Genomic DNA, 20,121 nt, shown 5'->3' with positions numbered 1-20,121 from the left:
TCTTTTCCAGGCAGTTTGTGTGCCTGGCTCTTCTTCACACTCAGGTCTTAGCTCGCACACACACCCCACCCTAGATGGAGCTGGGCCCAGTGTGTCCCCCCCCCAACATTGTTTTCTGCCCCATAGTTTTCCTCGTGGTGCTCACAGGTCAGAGACACACTTGCATGTCCATGTTTATTCATTTGCTGTATGCTGCCTCCCGGGAGCAAAGGCTGAGTAGGATCCGTTCCTGGAGCCCAGCACAGTTCCAGGCATGGGGAAACCTTGCTGAAGGTAGAGAGGATGGGAAGGGAGGAGGGAGGGGGAGGGAGGGGGAAGGGAAGGGGGGAGGGAGGGGGGGAGGGAGGGAGGGAGGGGGGAGGGAGGGAGGGAGAGTGAGAAGGGGGAACAGGCAGGCTAATATGTAGAGTGATGTGTGTGTGTTATCTGTCTCCAGCTCCAACCCTGGAATCTGAACATTTATGAGTATTCTAAGCCTCTATGATCTATGCACCATAAATCAACTTGAAAACACAGTGGTCATGTTTGTGTCTTTGGCCAATTCCAAGAATAACATCCATAAGTCAGCAACTAACCAGAGGAAGTATTTCCCTTCCTTCCTCCCCTCCTTCCCTCTCCCTCTCTCCCTCTCCCTCCCCCTTCCTCTCTCTCCCTCCCCCTTGCTCCCCCCCCCCCCCCCCCGCCGCCCCATTTCCCTTAAGACAGTGTCTCACTCTGTACCCCAGGCTGCCCTGGAACTCTTGGCAAACCTCCTGCCTTGTTCTTCACAGTGCTGGGATTATAGGTGTGAGTCACGGTGCCTGGCTTCCCCCCTCCCTTTCTTTTTAACACTGGGGAGACTGCCTTCAACACAGCTGTGATGAGAGAAGACCGCACCCCATCCCACCTGACTTCCCATCCCCCCCACCCCCACCCCCCTCCCAGGGAAGGAGCAGAGCTGAGGTAAACCTGTGAGTTTCTCCTCTCCTCTGACCCAGCAAAGAGCCTCCCTCACTTTCATTTCCGACACAGCTTCCCACAGAGCTGCCTTAACTTAGGCTGGAGAGATGGCTCAGAGGTTAAGAGTACTGGCTGCTCTTCCAGAGGTCCTGAGTTCAATTCCCAGCACCCACATGGTGGCTCACAACCATCTGTAATGAAATCTGATGCCCTCTTCTGGCCTGCAGGCATACATGCAGGCAGAACACTGTATGCATAATAAATAAATCAATCTTTAAAAAAAAAAAAAAAAAAAAAAAAAAACTTAGGCTCTCTGCTGCGGGACACCTAGTCGTGCCACCCTTAGTTCTCACCGTGAGCCCTCTGCTTGCCGCCACCCAGTCCCACGGAGTCCCCTCTGGCCTCAAGTGCCACCAGCACTCCTAACCCCGGGCCCTTGCAGCCCAGTGGCACCTAGACCTCACTCTTGGGCACATTTTCCAACATCTAACTCCACCGGTCTCCCGGTCCCTCTCTCTCGCGCTCTTATGCTCTCATCTGCCTCCTTTAAAGCATTAGGCCCCTGAACGGTAGCTCTCTCCGCTTTCTGAGCCAGTGAGAAAACAAATTTGTCATCATGGACTTCAGGTTTTCTGTGTGTTTGGTTTTTCTTTTCCTTTTTTTCTCTTTTCTCTTTGTATTTTTAGACAGCATCTCACAAAGCCCAGAACAGCTTTAAACTTGCTGTGTAGCAGAGGATGACCCCAAAACGTCTGTCCTCCTGCCTCCATCTCCCAAGTACCAGGATGACAGGAGCGCGTCATCACATCCGTCACCCCATCCAGGCCCTCGGATGTTAATACCTGAAATCTCAGGTACAGGGCGAGTCATTGGCCTCTGGGGTAAACAGTCCAGCACCCATGAAGCCGAGGCTCAGAGGCACCCTGGGCTCAATGCCCTGTCTCTTCTGCCTTCTCCTCCACCCTCTGCCCTGTCCGTTTGGTGAGGAAGAAGACAACTCAGGTACTTTTAATGTCCCCTTGTTGGTATTCTTTCCTCTCCACAGTGACATATATACCACAGGACAAAACGGCAACGTCAGCCCTCGGCACTGGCAAGACGCCAGCTGAGAAGAGAGCCTGTGATAGCTGGGTATGCCGTGGAGGAATCTGGGGGCCGGGGAGACCTGGGCTGACATGCCACGTCTACTGCTGACCTATGTGGCCAACTCGTTTCTCATTGGGTTCTCTAGATCTGCAATCGGCAGATTAAAAATGACATCAAAGTGCGTGCGTGCGTGCGTGCGTGCGTGCGTGCGTGCGTGCGTGTGTGTGTGTGTGTGTGTGTGTGTGTGTACGTGTTGTGTTTGTGTTTGCTTCCAAGCGCTTGGACCCTTCGGGTCCCACTTTCTCCAGCCTGGAATGACGGTCCAGGATGTCTGCCAACCTTCTCCACTTCCCCACTCCCTTGGTTTTCTATGATTTTCCATCCCTCTACAGTTCACTTCAGAAGTTCAAGCAACAGAATTATAGGAAAGGAGCCCCAGGGGCTGTTAGCTATGCGGCTCTCCCTGATGGTCCTGCAGGTGTCACCACAGAGCTCCTCATGGGTCCTCCAACTTTCTGGAGAACGCAAACATCCGTCTCTCTCCCCCAGCAGGGACCAGTCACAAGTGCCTGCATCCTAACCTTGTACTCACGCAAAACTCCTCTCCCTCACCTGGGGGGGGGGGCAGGGGCAGGGGCGACGGGACAGGACACCATATCCCTTTCTCGGGGTCACCCCTCTGGCTGTTTCTTCACACCCTCCCTCTTGTTCCCCCAAGCTCACCCACTTCCCACTTCCTTTCTTCCATCTCCTTTTTTTTTTCCAGCAACCTTTCCTTTCGGACTATGAACACAGTTGGGTCTTCCCATCCGAAGCAAGCTAATAGGTCACAAAACAACAATAGCAAATTCTAGTTGCAAAAGCAGATGGCACCAAGGTCAAGACAAATGGCCGCTAGTGCTGTGCAGAAACTTCCTCTCACAGCCGAGCTTCATGCCTTTCTCAGAAAAAAAGCCACCTACCGGCTTCCCTGAATTTGATCTCTTCCCCCTTCAATCTAACTCACATGCTGCCGCCACACAAATCCTCCTAAAATACCCTTCTGAGTAGACGTAGACCACTCCGAGCTTACAGGACACCGGACTCTTTAGTCTGGTGTTATGGGCGTTCATAACCTGGCTTTCCTTCTGCATCAAAAGCGTGGCTTCTCTTTACTATGGTGATATTTTATTTGTGCTGAAATGTGATTTTATTTGTATGTTAATAAAGTTGCCTGGAGATCAGAAGTCACAGCGAGCCATAAGTGGGAGTCAGGTGATGGTAGCACACGCCCTTAATCCGATCACATGGCAGGCAGAGTCTCTGTGGTCAAGGACACATCCAAAGCAAGGTGACCTGAACTCTTAATCCCAGTTCCAACCATAGAGACCTGGAGGTCTGTATAGACAGACAGTGATGAGGAAGTCATGTGGTTGGGTTTAGAGCCAATGAGAAGGCAGAACAGAAAGGTAACAAAAAGACAGGACACAGGAAGAAGGTCTCTCTCTCAGGGGAAGGACAGCAGCAAGTGGTAAGATAAAGTGGTCTTAGCTCCTGGCTCCTGCTCTGATCTCTGGGCTTTTAACTCCACACTTCACTGTACTTTTTCACCCACATATGCCCTCTTTCCATGGTCTATGCCAATTCTCTTCTTATTTTTTGGTGTTTCCCATAGCAGTCCATGCTGTTACACAGTCCCACAACAACACACAGGGTTCCATTGCTGGGTTCTCAGCTCTTGTCAGCACAGGACTTGCAGCCTTGCTGGTGTGGATCTGTGGAAGGCTATGGCAGGGAGAATGAGGGGGATACAGTGGACATCTGTATGCTCCTCTTTCTGATTGTGATAGTTAACCTGCGTAGATAAGAGAGCTTTGAGGCAGAAGGTGAATTCCTAAAGGTGGCACACGGGGCCGAAGGGAGGAAAGGGCAAACAGACCGTGGGTTCCCGTCCTACCTGGTAGAGCCTGGTGTTGCTATAAATATTCTGCCAGACTTGATCATAGTCGCACGGATGCAAAGCCTGAGAGGTTGTGAAAGATGAGCACTGCGGAGCCATAGTCACTGTCTTCTCAGCGTGATCCTGGAGCACTTGCAAGACTTTCACGGGGTCAGAAATCTTAAGTAGAGCAGGGAGAAGAGATGGTGAGCAGACACAAGAAGGCCCCCTTCGTTTCTTGTTTTCCTAACTGCAGTTATTTATTTATTTGTGTGTGCGTGTGTGTGTGTGTGTGTGTGTGTGTGTGTGTGTGTGTGTGAGAGAGAGAGAGAGAGAGAGAGAGAGAGAGACACTGTGTGTGTGTGTGTGTGTGTGTGTGAGAGAGAGAGAGAGAGAGAGAGAGAGAGACACTCTGTGTGTGTGTGTGTGTGTGTGTGTGTGTGTGTGTGTGTGTATGGTATCACAGCATGCATGTGCAGGTCAGAGAACAATTTATGAGAGTTTGTTCTCTCCTTCCATCATGTGGGTCCAGGGGATCAAATTCAAGTTGTCGGGCTTGGAAGCAAGGGCCTCTACCGACTGAACCATCTTACTGGCCCCTGGATCCCTTCTCAAGAATCTGGAAGGGGCCTTAAGTGGGACTTCATTCTTTCAAAAACATTAGGGCCGAGGACATGGCGCAGTTGATAGAGTGCTTGGCCAGCATGCATGCAATGATAGGTTCTATCTCCCTCACCACATGAACCTGCCACGGGTGGTACACACCTGTAATCCCAGCACTTGGGAGCTGGATGCCAGAGGATCAAGAGTTCAAGGCCATCCTTAGCTACATAAGGGAGTCTGAGGCCAGACTGGAATACACGAGACCCCGTGTTAAAAAGTAACTAACTTTTTGTCCTCCAGGACAAGATCAGAGAGCATCCTCACAAGTGTTACAGGTGAAAAGAGAAACCCCATCAGCTCTGGGTGCAAATTCGTCTTCTGTGAGGAAGCGGCAGGCGACGGAGAAGGAGGCAGCAAAATGGCACAAGGCCAGCTCAGGCTTCCTAAGGACACAGCCTGAGCCCAGGTCCCTGGGCACCGCTGCCTTTACCACACAGGCCAGTGCGTGTCAACCTGACGCCAACACTAATGGTCGCTCTCTTCCTGGATTGCTGTAAGACACTCAGAGTGCAGCAGGTGAATAAGCATCCCCTCTCTTCTGGAGGTAAAGAACTGAATAATGTCCCAGGACTTACCTACCCATGACACTCATACTATTTTTTTTTTTTTTTTTTTGGTTTTTCGAGACAGGGTTTCTCTGTGTAGCTTTGCGCCTTTCCTGGAACTCGCTTTGGAGACCAGGCTGGCCTTGAACTCACAGAGATCCACCTGGCTCTGCCTCTCGAGTGCTGGGACTAAAGGCGTGCACCACCACCGCCCGGCGTGACACTCATACTATTGCATCATTTTAATATCACAAAGAATTCTAAAGGTCGCCTATTCCGGTCCCGTCAAAATCCCAGAGACGTGTGTTGCAAGCATAGGAAAAAGTCATAATAAAATTCACGTGGAATCTCAAGGAACCCCCAAGAGCCAAACAATTTTGAAAAAGAATAAGGCTGGAGAACTCACACTCGTTGAGTTTAGAAAGTGTCAGAAATAAATAGCAGTCAGAATAGTGTGGCATTTCTGGTACCTCAGACGAGTGTAATCACGCATTACTCAGCCTTTCCATGACTGGCTTACTCGTTAGTACCGTGTCTTTGAGGGGCATTCATGTTGGAAAATTTGTTAGAAATGTCTTCCCTTTCAAGGCTAAGTAATAATCCCTTTGTCAGAATTAAATAGTGGAAATAAATAGACGTCGAAATAGGACAGGCCACAGGTCAACGGAGCTCAGAGATAAACCCCCACGCACATGGTCACGGACGCCGAGACCACCAAGCAGGAAAGGATACTGTCCGCATTAATGGTGCTGGAAAACCAAATGGCCACATGCAGAATAATGAAGTAATTCTTGTATGTAAAAGTTGACTTATATGAATTAAAGACATGAAGTTAAGCCCTGAAAGTATAAAACTTCCGAAGAAAACTGGAAAGCTCCATACTAATGGACTCAGCAATTTTCTGTGAGTTAAAATTTTTTTTAGACTTATTTATTTTATTTAATATATTTGAGTGTTTGACCTGCATGTATGTATGCGTACCACACATGTGTCTGGTGCCTCTGGAGGTCAGTAGAAGGCATCGAATCCCCTGGAACTGGAGTTACAGGTGGTTGTGAGCCACCATGTAGGGACTGGGAAACAGACTGGGGTCCACTGCAAGAGCAACCAGGACTTTAACTGCTGGGCCGTCTCTCCAGCCCCTGGGTGGGTTGATTTTTTTTTTTTTTACTGTTGGGTGTTTGTTTGTTTGTTTGTCTGTCTGTTTTTGACACCAAAAGTTGGGGGTGGGGGTAAAAAGTCAGAAATAGCATTCCATAAAACTAAAAAAAACTTAGCCAGGCGGTGGTGGTGCACGCCTTTGATCTCAGCACTCAGGAGGCAGAGCCAGGCAGATCTCTGTGAGTTTGAGGCCAGCCTGGTCTACAGAGTGAGATCCAGAACAGGCACCAAAACTACACAGAGAAACCCTGTCTTGAAAAAACAAAAACAAAACAAAAACAAACAAACAAAAAAAACCCTAAAAAACCTTTTGTGACTCAAAGGATATATAAACAGAATGAGAAAGTAGCCTGTAGAATGGGAGAAAAACACTTTCTAGTCACATATCTGATAAAGGAAATAGAATATATAAAGTACCTGGTAAGCAAAATAGAGTATATAATGAGCTCTTACAATTTAACAACATAATCTAATTACTAAATAAAAAATTAACATCAAGGCAAAGGACTTGAACAGGCACATCCTAAATATGACAATACACACAGCCAAGAAGCATGTGGAAATACTCTCGGCATCACAGGGGAGTGCTGTCTGCTGCTGTCTGTATAAAAGGGTGACCGCTACAATAAACACCAAAGACTGAAAGTACAAGGAGAATTAATGTGTGGTTCAGCAGTTTTACCTCTGGGCATACACCCAAAAGGATGGAAAACAGGACCTCAGATATTTGCAAACCCCTGTTCATAGCCATGTCCACAGGATCCATGGTATTCCTCAACAGGTGGATGAATAGACCTTAGTAGATACAGGGATTATTACTTAGCCTTGAAAGGGAAGAAATTGCTAACAAATTTTCCATCATGAATGCCCCTCAAAGACACTGCGCTAACTGAGTAAGCCAGTCACAGAGAAGTTGAGTACTGCGTGATTACAGCCAAATTCACAGAAAAAGGAAGTGAGGGGGTTGTTGGGAGAGAGCTGGGAGGAAGGGATGCTGGGGAACTGTTCAATGTGGGCAGAGTCAGTGCTGTAACACAGGAATGTTCTGGAGAGTCGCTGCCCAACAGTGAGCATACTTAGCACTGAGCAACTCCGTACTTAAAGCAACTAAGACAGCAAATTCCAAGGAAAGTGATTTTCATCCAGCCGTCTTGTTCCAAAGATGAGGAAGTTCCAGTCAAAGGAGGCTGCACTGTTCGACAAACACCACACACAGCTCAGCACTGAAGCAAAAAACCGGTTCTTTTGAGAATATTTTTTTCTTTTTTTGAGAGAGAGTTTCTCTGTGTAGTTTTGGTGCCTGTCCTGGATCTCGCTCTGTAGATCAGGCTGGCCTCGAACTCACAGAGATCTACCTGCCTCTGTCTCCCAAGTTCTGGGATTAAAGGTATGCATCACCGCCACCTGTTTGTTGGGTTTTTTTGTTTGTTTGTTTTCTTTTCTTTTCTTTTTTAAGACAGGATTTTACGATGTCACCCTGGCTGTTCTGGAACTCTGTGTAAACCAGGATGACCTCGAACTCACAGAGATCCCCATCTGCCTTTGCAGATTTCTGGGATTAAAGGTATGTGTGTACTTCCAAACTTGGGGAGTTGACTATTTCTATTCTCTCCTGAAAGCTAGCTGGATTTTTAAAGTTTGCCAATTAGATTAGAAAGTTCTAAATAAGAGGTCAGAGAGTTGGCTCTGAGGGTAAGAGCACTGGCTGCTCTTCCAGAGGACCCAGGTTCAATTCCTAGCACCTACCGATGGCTCACAACTGTCTATAATTCCTGTCTTAGGGGACCCAACACCCTCTTCTGGCCTCCATGGCATTAGGCATGCTCATGGTGAACAGATATCATTCAGACAAAACATTCATACATATAAAAATCAGTTTTAAAAAATTTAAAGGAAAAGAAAGCTCAAAAATAAAGTCTTTACAATGAGCCCACATCAATTTTTTGTTGTTGTTCTTTGGTTATTTTTGTTTTTTGGTTTTTTTAAAGAGAAAGAAAATCCCACATTTTTGAGGATGACATTTAACAATCTTCTTACCTATGATAGACTGTGGCTCTATTCTCACCTTCAAAAACTGTGACTGGAGCTGCATCAGCTCGTCTCTTCTCTTCCGTTCTTTGAGTCTGGTTAGCATCCTCTTCTGCCAAGGATCACATTTCGGCTTGACCTAGCAGATGAATATGTTCGTGGGTCTCAAGAGAAGCCACACAGAGAAAGACCTGGGGACCTGCCAAAGTGGACCTGTGTCCCTGCTTAGAGGTTTGCTGGGCATGTGAGGCCTTGGGAAGGGTCTGCACAACTCACGGAGCTGTGAAAGGAGCCAGCAGGTCCTGTTGGCACTCGGCCTATGCTACACAAGAGTCCCATCTGGACTGTACTGAGCAGGACACACACAGGAAGGAGCCTGGAGCCACCAGCACGGAGCACATCATACCGATGGAGCAGAGGGGAGAAGTCACCAGAGTCCCGAGGACTCCTAAGGACTCCACACTTAAAATGTCACCTTTCCTATTAAGAAACTGTAGCTTGAAGCTTAGCTCTGTGGCTATAAATTCCATCATCGGCATGCTGATAATTCCCCAATTCACGTCTTAGCCCAAGTAGGTATGAACATAGTCTGCAGCTTTCTGCTGTAGACTGCCCGAGACCCCTATGGCCAAGAATATCTGTGAATGCAGCCATACACAAAATGATCAACCTACTTAAAACCAGATTTTTTTTTTTTTTTGTAGCTCAGTTGTACAGTTTCCAAGTGCAAACTCTGTAGACAACAATGCCATGCTTTAGTGTCAAAAGGTTGGACACTCCTGACTGTTCTGCCCAAGTACCTCCTTAACGTCTATGTTTGGGAGTTAATTCTAAGACACAGGGTCTGCTCCACCTACAGTGACTGGCCGAGTTCAAGCCCCAGGTGGAGAACAATCTTTGGTTCCTTTCTTTCTTTCTTTCTTTCTTTCTTTCTTTCTTTCTTTCTTTCTTTCTTTCTTTCTTTCTTTCTTTCTTTCTTTCTTTCTTTCTTTCTGCCTCCTTTTCCGGGTGGACTGTGTCTCTCTAAGACTCATGTTGAAACCCACCCTGCAATATGATGCTGTAAGCAAGTGTGACTTTAGAAGGGATAAGTTCATCATCAAGTAGATCCCTAGTGAACAAGATCAGCCCCTCATAAGAGATCTGAGGTTGCTGTGTGTCTCTCCCACCACGTAAAAGAATGGCAAAACGTCAGCAGTCTGTGTCCTGGAAGAATGTCCTGCTAGATTCCCTACTGTGCTGGTAGGCAGACCTGCTCAGCCTCCAGAAATGTGAAAAGCAAAAGTACTTTGATTATTAGCTACACACTTCACTGTACTTTGTCAAAGCAGCCTGAATTAACAGCAGGAGCCACAAATCAGACTTTCCTTTCCAAGTTTGGTTCCCAGCACGCACATCTGGCAGCCTACAACTGCCTATAGCTCAAATTCCAGGGGATCTGATGCCCTCTTCTGGCCTACTGTGGTATATGTAGGCTTGTGATACACATACTAAGGCAGACATACACACACACACACACACACACACACACACACACACACACACACTAAATTATATATATATTTAATCTTTAAAAAGAGATTCCTTTCCTTCATATAACAATCAAGACTTATCAAACATGGATTCTACATTTTCAATTTTACTTACTCATTAAAATGTGTTTGTGACCCCAATGTCACTCATGGCCATTCATAGCCTGGCACAGGGTTGGGGACAATGGACACATTCCCAGCCAAGGCTGAATAAGACAACATTCTGCCTTATGGACGCTAGAAACAAGGGTCCCTTTTGTGTTTTGTTTCGGGCCATGTTCACTGTCCTTTTTGTTGGTGAAATCATCCCTAAAGAGAATCCTAAAGCACTGGCTGTGTCTTAAGTCCTGCACTAGAAGGCTGTGACAGTCTCTGGAGAAGTCATGTTAGATGAATGTCATTCACACGGGGTTCTAGTACTTCCAACAATGAAGTTCAAGGTTTATGAATCAAGGATAGATATTAAACAGGGCAGCTGTAAACAAAAAATAAATAAATAAAACAAGGTTCTGAGTGTTGGTGTCTCTCTCTCTCCCTCCCTCCCTCCCTCCCTCCCTCCCTCTCTCTCTTTCTCTTTCTTTCTTTCTTTCTTTCTTTCTTTCTTTCTTTCTTTCTTTCTTTCTTTCTTTCTTTCTTCTTTTTTTCCCCTGTGGAATAAGGTCTTACTCTGTAGCTGGGACTGCTGTGTTCCAAGCCGGGCTAGAACTCACTGTGTAGCCCAGGCTGTTCTTGAACTGGTGGCAGATTCCTACCTCAACCGCCCAAGTGCTGGAGCCGCCATAGGAGGCGGGGCGCTGCACTAACTGCTGCTTTGAGCACAGGCTCCCAGGAACCTAACTTGGATTTCTGGATCTGCTAAACCAGTGTTTCTGGTCATTTCTAGAACACAGACTGCTTGGCTATTGAGACCTGGCTATAATTCTCACCAGCTACTGCCATTGGGCTAATCCTGGTGCTATCCTGGTGCTTAGGCATCATGTGTGAACCCTGCATCCTCAGCACCGAGGGCCTGACATGTAAATATCCAGTAATAGTTGTAAACTAAATGTTGGCTTTACACATCAATGATATTTATGAGTATCTTTGTTCTTGTCACACATGTGAAATCATTAAAGGTGAAAAGGGAGCCTGGCATAGTGGCATGCATTTGAGAGGCCAAGGCAGGAAGGTGGCCATCAGTTCAAGACCAGCTTGGGCTAGAATAAGAGCTTCTCTCAAAAATTTGTGTGTGTGTGTGTGTTTGGGGAGCTTTAGCTAAGCATAGTGGCACACACCTGTACCCCAGCACTAAGGGAGCTGAGACAAGAGAGCCAGGAGTTCAAGGCCATCCTTGGCTACATAGTATAGTGAACAAAGCCAGTCTGGGCTATATGAAAATTCTGCCTTTTAAAACAAACAGGTTAAAGAATGTAAATAAAAGGAGAAAGAAATGCAGATTATAGAGTGGGTTTTGGGTGTTGGGGGACTGTCTAGCTCAGATGGTGGTGTGACTGCCTTCAACGAAGAGCTAAGGTAGGAAGAGCAGAAAGGACCCTGTGCACAGGATGAGGTTTTCTGAGTGGTCTCCATTGAGGACAGGAAACCTGTCTCCTAGGTCCTGGAGGACAATTTGCTCAGGGTACTAAGGAGAGGGACCAAAAGGGACCAGAAAGACCCGGTGTTGCCAGGGTGCCTGCTCAGTTTGGTGTTGCTGACGTCACCGGCAGGTGATGGCCCCTACAGCCCCCTACCTTCACGAAGGGAACCCAGGCGGCTCTCTTTTTCAGGGTAGCAGCAGGTCCTGACAAATTCTGCACTTTCGCTCTCCCGGCCTCGTAGTCTTGGAACGTTCGCATCCTTTGTTGCTCCGTGAAGATGTTTTGGAAGTTCTGAGAAACCTAAGGAGGATTGAGAAGAGAGGGCTGGGACCTCCCCAGGATCCCCAGCCTCAGTATAGCGGCTTACAGAGTCACAGCCTTCAGAAGGGGCCTGCTTTTCCACAGTGCTCCGAAGAGCTTAACTTTCATTTCCTTCTCTCCTTGTCCATTTTAAGCATGCTTTACTTAACACTCTGAGCTTTGTTCTCCCTCTGACGTGACCTCCCACATGTGGGGCTTGCTGCCACGTAGCTGACCTCTGTGCCTAATTCTGCATTATGACGTTTTCTTTCTTTTCTCATCTTCCTTCTCAGGCAGCTGCTGAGGTTTATAGCTTGTTTGCTCTGGGTTTTCTCTCTTAAATGCCAATAAAAATTAACAGGAGAAGAGGTGGGAGAAAGGGGAAGAGGAGGGGAGGGTGAGGAGGAGGAAGAAGAGCGAAGAGAGGAGGAAGAGAAAGATGGAGAAGAGGGAGGAGGAGGAGGAGGAGGAGGAAGAGGAAGAAGAAGAGGGGAGACTTGTTGCCCAAGTATGAGGACCTGAGTTTGGATCCCAACACCTATGTTAAAAAAACAAAAATAAACAAACCCCCAGCCATGACCACATGTGTGTGACCCCATCACTGTTGGGTGGGGAGATGGGAGGTTCACCGAGTCTTGCTGGCCACCAGCCCAGCTCCAAGTTCAATGGGAGACCTTGCCTCGAAGAATAAGGCAGGGTCAGGATAGATCAGGACACCAACTTCCTCCTCTGGTCTTCACACACATATGCACAGGCCTGCATTGCATATATACATACACACACACACTACACACACACACACACACACACACACACACACACACACACACACACACACACGTACACATAAAAAAGGAAAAAAGAGGAGGAAAGAAATGGAAACCAAAGTGCTGTGGGATGGTCTGTATGTCAAGTGTGTTGCTGATTGGTCAGTAAATAAATCACTGATTGGCCATTGGCTAGGCAGGAAGTATAGGCGGGACAAGGAGAAGAATTCTGGGAAGTGGAAGGCTGAGATAGAGACATTGCCAGCCGCCACCATGACAAGCCGCATGGGAAGATCCCAGTAAGCCACGAGCCATGTGGCAAGGTATAGATTAATGGAAATGGATTAATTTAAGATATAAGAACAGTTAGCAAGAAGCCTGCCACGGCCATACAGTTTGTAACTAATATAAGTCTCTGTGTTTACTTGATCGGGTCTGAGTGGCTGTGGGAATGGCGGGTGAGAGAGATTTGTCCTGACTGTGGGCCAGGCAGGAAAACTCTAGCTACAAATGGCGTCCAACGTGTTGGCAAGAGTTTCCACCTAAAACCTGAGTAAAAAGATTCTAAAACAGAGCTAAAAACAGGTCCTAGTTGTCTCTTTCAAGCTAGCGGCAGCCTGCGTGTTTGAGCTACTATGGCGGGTTCCTGGCGTGCATGCTTGACATGCAGTAAGGCGGGAATGAGGCCTCTGCAAGTGGCACATTAAGCTATGTGATGGATTTAGCCTTTGCTAGTACAAAAAAAAAAAAAAAAAGAGGTTTCTGGGCTACACGCTACTTTGATAGAAGCATAGACCCACTATTTCTGAGAATTGATGGCTCCCAGAGCTGGCGGAAAACGTACTACCACCATGTTGGGAAGCTGAAGTGGGCAGAGCCAGCAGCCATAGTGCCAGCGCCATTTCAGGCTTAGAAGGCTGCAGTTTAAAGCAATAGGCTCAAGATAATATAAAAAAAATAAGCCACGTAAAGATGGCTACCACACAGAGAATCTGGATTATGTTCTCTTTGATATTCGTAACTAAAGAAAAACATTTGATTACAAAAGCTGTTGAGTTATGCCAAAATGTATATTTTAAAGGTACCTTGACTTCAAAATTTGGATCTAAGGATATGTTGCTTTGGAAAGGAGGCTCTGATTTTGTTTCCACAGAAAGCCAGAGGCTATGGATTTGTTCAAGATTAAGATACAACAGGTTTGACCAGCCAAGACCCCCTGAAAGGTCTCCGATGACACCATGGCCCTGATGATCCAACATTCCAGAATGGTTTCAAGGCAACTGGCTCAGACGACATACCCTCATGGACTATTCCATAATTCTAAAATTTTCTTTGTATCCCCATAAGATACAGCGCCCCCCTCCAGCAGGAAGTAGTAAGAGAAACTACGCCCAAATTCCCAAATATACCAAGCTGACTTTGGAGATATGTAAAGGTTAAAACCTTCCTTTTTAAGAAAAGAAAAGGGGAAGTGCTGTGGGATGGTCTGTATGTCAAGTGTGTTGCTGATTGGTCAGTAAATAAATCACTGATTGGCCATTGGCTAGGCAGGAAGTATAGGCGGGACAAGGAGAAGAATTCTGGGAAGTGGAAGGCTGAGATAGAGACATTGCCAGCCGCCACCATGACAAGCCGCATGGGAAGATCCCAGTAAGCCACGAGCCATGTGGCAAGGTATAGATTAATGGAAATGGATTAATTTAAGATATAAGAACAGTTAGCAAGAAGCCTGCCACGGCCATACAGTTTGTAACTAATATAAGTCTCTGTGTTTACTTGATCGGGTCTGAGTGGCTGTGGGAATGGCGGGTGAGAGAGATTTGTCCTGACTGTGGGCCAGGCAGGAAAACTCTAGCTACACCAAAGGAAAACACCTTGGCTCTCAAAAAGAGCTACTGGTTCTCTCTGTCTCTCCCTCTCTCTGTCTCTCTCTGTCTCTGTCTCTGTCTCTCTCTCTCTCTCTCTCTATATATATATATATATATACATATATCTGTGTGTGTCTCTCTCTGTCTCTGTCTCTCTAACAATTTTACCTTTATTTTTTTTATCTTATACACGTGGGTGTTTTGCCTGCATGTATGTCTTTGTGTCACGTGTTCAGTGCCCTAGGAGTCCAGAAGAAGGTGTCAGATCCCCTGGGACTGGAGTTATAAATGGTTGTGAACCACTGTGCTTCCAGGTGCTGGGAATCAAATCCAGGTCCTCTGCAAGGGCAGCCAGGGCTCTTAACTGCTGAGCTATCTCTCCAGCCTCTACTGATTGTCTTTGAAACAGCCCTGGAAGGAATGAAGAGGCCTCTGTTAGGACAGTACTTAACGTGGACATCTCTGTGTGGTGCAGGCTCTCGGTTCATTAGGATGGCCAGCATGCCTCACCTGTGCTGAGTGTCCACTCCAAAGATCAGAAACACATCAGCACATCCACCTGTATAAATTTTGGGTTGGACTTTAAATATAAGCAGGAAGTAAACTACCCACCTTTGGGAAAGTATTCAGTTTTTCTAACCACCTGGTAAACTAGAACATCTAAGGGTTAAACAAATCATGCTCTCAGAAGCCTAAGTTATCTCTAGTGAGAAGAGTTCAGATGCTACATTGTCAGAACTTAAGGTACCTGCCTCATTCTCACCTCCCACCTCTGACCTCTCACCTCTGACCTCTGATCTCTGACCTTCAGGCAGAGGCTACAAGGCTGACTTCCTGCTGCCAGCGCCCTTCTTGTCCACTGGTGCTCCGCCACAGCGCACTGTGACAGTTACACAACAGTGTGAAACTTCTCAATGCCACTTAGTAGGAGTGAAATGGTAACTATTATGTCATGAGCATTTAACCCCACACACATGCATACACGAGCACACACATGAACACACACATAACTATCGTGTCGTGAGCATTTAACCCCATACACATGCACACACGAGCACACACATGAAGAACCTACCCACCAAGCTGGGCACCAGAGCCTCAGCAAAGAAGTCTGCATGTTCATGGGTTTCAGAGCTGAGGATTCTTCCAGTTGATGCTGGTACTCCTGAGGGTAGGTGATGCCACACCATTGCCTCTAGCCACGTGGGATTGGTGATCAATGTTTTGTTGTAAGTTAGTTAAAATGGGAACTTTAGTTTCTCCCCTTGCACTAATTACACTCCATGTGCCCAGCAGCTATGTGTGACAAGTAGACACAATGCACAGCCCAGTCTTGGACACAACCATCCTGCAGGGTGCTTCAGAGACGCTAGGATAGGGCTGGGCTTCGGAATCATTCATAACAGGTCAGATAGTCGATATTTCAGATTTTGCAGACCACAACTATTCAAGTTTGCCCCTGTGGTATGAAAGTAGCCACAGATAAAACATAAACAGGCATGGATTTGCTGGCATTTGAATATTTATGTTTCCACAAAATTAGTGTGTTGAAATCCTACCCCCCCCCCCCCGCCCCCAGGTGAAGGGACTGGGAGAAGGCACTTGAGGAGGTAACTAGTTCTCATGAATAGGATTAGCCCTTGAGAGCCCTGAGCCCTTCTGCTAGGGAAGGCACACACACACCAAGTTAACATCTATGTACCAGAAAGTGTGCCTTCCCCAGGCTGGCCTTAGCTGTGACAACCTCAACCGTCAGGACAGGAAGAAACTGTTAGCTGAAGCCACTCAGTTTGTGGACTCCTGTTATACTAGTTGGAATGGACCAAGACAGCTGGACGCCAATAGAGTTTTATTTTGGAAAATCAAGCGGTGAGCTGCAGGCTGTGGTTGGCTGACCCTGTCCTAAGGTGTTAAAATACCAGAAAAAAAAATAAGATCTAAGTGTGTGTGTGCACGTGCATACACACACACACACACACACACACACACACACACACACACACGCACACTGGAATGTGACTGATCATCCAGGGAGCAAAGCTAATATTGCTCTAAGAAAATCAAAACTAGGAACTATTATTACCATGAAAGGGACACAAGCTGTTCTTTGGGAACAAGGCTGCTTTGTTGGGGTGGTCGGGGTCTCACACTCTTTTAACATTGGTTACATAAAAGGGACAGGAATTCTGGGCATAGTGCTATGTACCTGTGATCCCAGCACTTACTTGGGAGGCTGAGGCAAGAGGACTGCGTGTTTTGTAGCCAGCCTGGGTGTGCTGGCTAGTTTTATGTCAACTTGACATAAGCCAGAGTCGTCAGAGAGGAGGGAGAAAAAGCCTCCATAAGATCTGCTGGAAGCAAGCTGTTGGGCATTTTCCTAAGTAGTGATTATTAGGTACGAAGTGGGCCCTCCAAATGGCAGAGTGGCTGACAGTGTCCTAAATGACAGTCAGGCTCAGCTCAGGCTGGACTGTCACTAGGTAAACAGAAGGATTGCTCTTAAACTCAGCATTCTTCAGGAACCTTATAAAACACACTTCTGTTCGTCCCTTATCAGCCTCCTATAGGCAGCTGCTTATTAACTCAAACAAGCCTGTGACAGATCAAAGTTCCCATGCTAGCTCCCAGGCTGTTCTGGCTCCCACCCCACCCTGCACTCCCACCCTGACTTGCTACCTATCTCCTTAAAAACTGAAACTTCATCCCGGCTTGCTACAACCCTCACCCCCAGAGTCTGCATTGACAGCATTATCCCCAATAAACCTTTCTGTCTATCCGTGGAGTGGTCTAGTTCAGTGGTTTCACCCCATCCTCGATGACAGTGATTGATGGGGGAGGGACCAGCCCATTGTGGATGGTGCCATTCCTGGGTAGGTGGTCCTGAGTTCTACAAGAAGCAGGCTGAGCAAGCCATGAGGAGCGAGCCAGTAAGCAGCACCATGGCCTCTGCGTCAGCTCCTGCCTCCAGGTTCCCGCCCTGTGCGAGTTCCTTCCTTGGAGTCCCTCAATGGACTGTGATGTGGAAATGTAAGCTAAATAAACTCTTTCCTCTCCCAGCTGCTTTTGGTCATGGCGTTCAGTCACAGCAACAGTAACCTAGCTAGGACACTGGGCTACATAAAAGACTGTCAGAGGAGGTGTGGGGAAAGGGGAGGAGAGCAAAGAGGAGGGGGAGGAGGGAGGGAAGGAGAGGAAGGGAGGGGGAAAGAAGAAGGGAGGGAGGGGAGGAAGGGAGGGGGAGGGAGAGGCAGAGGAAGGAGGAGAAACAGGTGGAGAAGGGGAGCAAATGCTATACGCTGCCATCTTCCAAGAAGCCAGAGGAATGAGATGGTGCCAGGTCCAGTGAGCTTAAAAAACGTGTCATACACAAAAGTGCAGCCCTGGTAAATGATGCTGGCATGAAGACAAACACAGAGGGCCCTCAAGGTCAGCTCTCTACCAGGTGAGCTCCTCCCGAAGCACATGCTCGGGTGTCAGAAGGGAAAGGGGGGCCCTCACATCCCAAGGTCGTTCAAAAGCACCCAGGCTAGATTGCTGCCTGCTCAAGTCAGCCAGTTGATCACTTTTATCTTGCAAACAATGTACAGCTAGAGCTAGCAGGATATCTCACTGTGGAAAGCACTGCCGTTGTGTTTGAAGTTATAAATCTGAAGTTCTGTGTCCACCGCCCCACTTGCCCCTTGGAAAGGAGTCTCAACCCGGCTTTTGATACTGTGAGGTTTTCTTTTTAAGAAAGAGCAGCAGCAGGTTACTGTGGGAAGCGGGGAGGGCATGACTGCCTCCCTCAGAACACGCGGTCGTGACATTGGGTATAACCTTATTTAGGATGTCAAGAACACATCCTTCCATCTCTCCTTAGACTCAGAGGGCTACGCACGCTTGACAACACTTGTAGGCATGTCTGTCTAACCTGGGGTACATTTATATCTTCTTATCTCACCCTTTTCTTTAAAATCTACAGGGGGAAAATGGAAAGGTAAAATCGCTCTGGTTCACTGTCGTCACAAGGTCTGGTTACTCTCCTGGAAAGGAAGCTCTTCCTAATGAGAAGATGGCTTATTACTTCGTATCTTATTTCTCTAGAAACGAGCATTGAGAAAAAATAAACCACTTGGACTCAGATGTGGCAGCAGACACCTATAATCCAGAGACTCTGGATGTGGAGACAGAAGGATGGGAAGTTCAAGGTCATCCTCCACTACACAGCTAGCTCGAGGCCAGCCTGTGCTACGTGAGATCCTGTCTCAAACAAACAGACGAGCAACTTCGTAGTAAATAAATACTGACGCTTTCTGCCCGCCCCCTGGCCCCATATTTATAGTAAGAGTGCATTGTGTACCAAAGAAAAGAGTTCCATCTCTTCGGCCGAGTCACTCAGCTTTTCTAAGTCGTAGGGGATGTGGAAATGCGAGAGCAGGTGCCTCAGCTGGGGTTTCACTTCCTCCTTCTCTGTCACATGCTGAGGCAGGACGCAGGCAGCATCTCTTCTCCCTGGCCATGAAAAACATCCAGATCCAGACCGGAGAGTGCATCGGGAGAGACGGTAGACGGCCTTGGAGAGAGTTGAAAGCACGCCCCCTGCTGGTGGAGAGCCATTCTGCTCTCCGCTGGCGTCTCCAAGGCCAGGGCATCTTACCTGGCTGGGCTTTCGTGCTGCCCACTCCCCAGTCCCCACTGAGACTTCTCTGGGAAGGTGCAGGGACTCCTCACAATCTCACAGCCCTCAAGAGAAGCCCACTAGACAGAGAAGTCCACTAGGCCTCTCGGGGACTGTCTCAGTGGGTGTACTGGCTGGTTTTGTGTGTCAACTTGACCCTTGACACGAGCTAGGAGCCTCGGTTGAGAAAATGCCTTCATGAGATCCAGCTGTAAGGCATTTTCTCAATTAGTGATTGATGGGGGAGAGCCCAGCGTATAGTGGGTGGTGCCACCCCTGGGCTGGTGGTCCTGGGTTCTATAAGAAAGCAGGCTGAGCCGGGCAGTGGTGGCGCATGCCTGTAATCCCAGCACTCATGAGGCAGAAGCAGGTGGATCTCTGTGAGTTCGAGGCCAGCCTGGTCTACAGAGCTAGTCTAGGACAGGCTCCAAAGCTACAGAGAGGAACCCTGTCTTGAAAAACAAACAAACAAACAAACAAACAAACAAACAAACAAACAGGCTGAGAAAGCCATGAAAAGCAAGCCAGTAGGCAGCACCCCTCCATGGCTTCTGCATCAGCTCCTGCCTCCAGGTTCCAACCCTGCTTGAGTTCCTGTCCTGACTTCTTCCAATGATGGAGTGTGATCTGGAAGTGTACGCAATTAAACCCTTTCTTTCCCAACTTGCTTTTTGGTCATGGTGTTTCATCACAGCAATAGGAACCCCAACTCAGACAGTGGGGCAGCCCTGTCTGTGGGTCTGTGGTGAGTGAATTATGCCAGTGACAAGTTAATCAGAGCCTCCGTTTGCTTTTCCTGGCTAACTCACAGTACACTCATCTGAAAGGATTAATATGGAAATGAGTAAACTGAGGCCCAAGGAAGTAACTTGCAGGACTATGTGAGGCCAGGACAGAAATTGGCCTAGAGGGTGCTAATTCTAAAGATGGAGACGGACATGTCTATGGACACTGTCTTCCATCAGGAATGATTAATATTAAATTACTACTTATTACGAAGATGTAACTTTTTGGCATATAGGAAACGTTCTGGAAGATCATGGGACAAAAGAGGCCCTGCACAAAACCACAGCCCTCCTC

At 47.5% G+C, this 20,121-nt stretch overlaps 1 protein-coding gene across 1 annotated transcript in view; it reads right to left on the bottom strand.

Annotated features, from left to right (window-relative positions):
- Positions 1-20,121, bottom strand: part of LOC131918763 (uncharacterized) — a 168,831-nt gene that overhangs the window by 132,462 nt on the left and 16,248 nt on the right. Inside the window, 4 exon segments of the mRNA XM_059272965.1 lie at positions 3,962-4,123; positions 8,378-8,479; positions 11,603-11,749; positions 18,724-18,875. Of these exon segments, the coding sequence (XP_059128948.1) occupies positions 3,962-4,123; positions 8,378-8,479; positions 11,603-11,749; positions 18,724-18,875 (563 nt within the window).

This window comes from Peromyscus eremicus, chromosome 8b (genome assembly GCF_949786415.1).
Source record: "Peromyscus eremicus chromosome 8b, PerEre_H2_v1, whole genome shotgun sequence".
Classification (NCBI taxonomy): Eukaryota; Metazoa; Chordata; class Mammalia; order Rodentia; family Cricetidae; genus Peromyscus; species Peromyscus eremicus.
The sequence above is the reverse complement of the archived record's forward strand: the minus strand, read 5'-3'. Positions and strand labels throughout refer to the sequence as shown.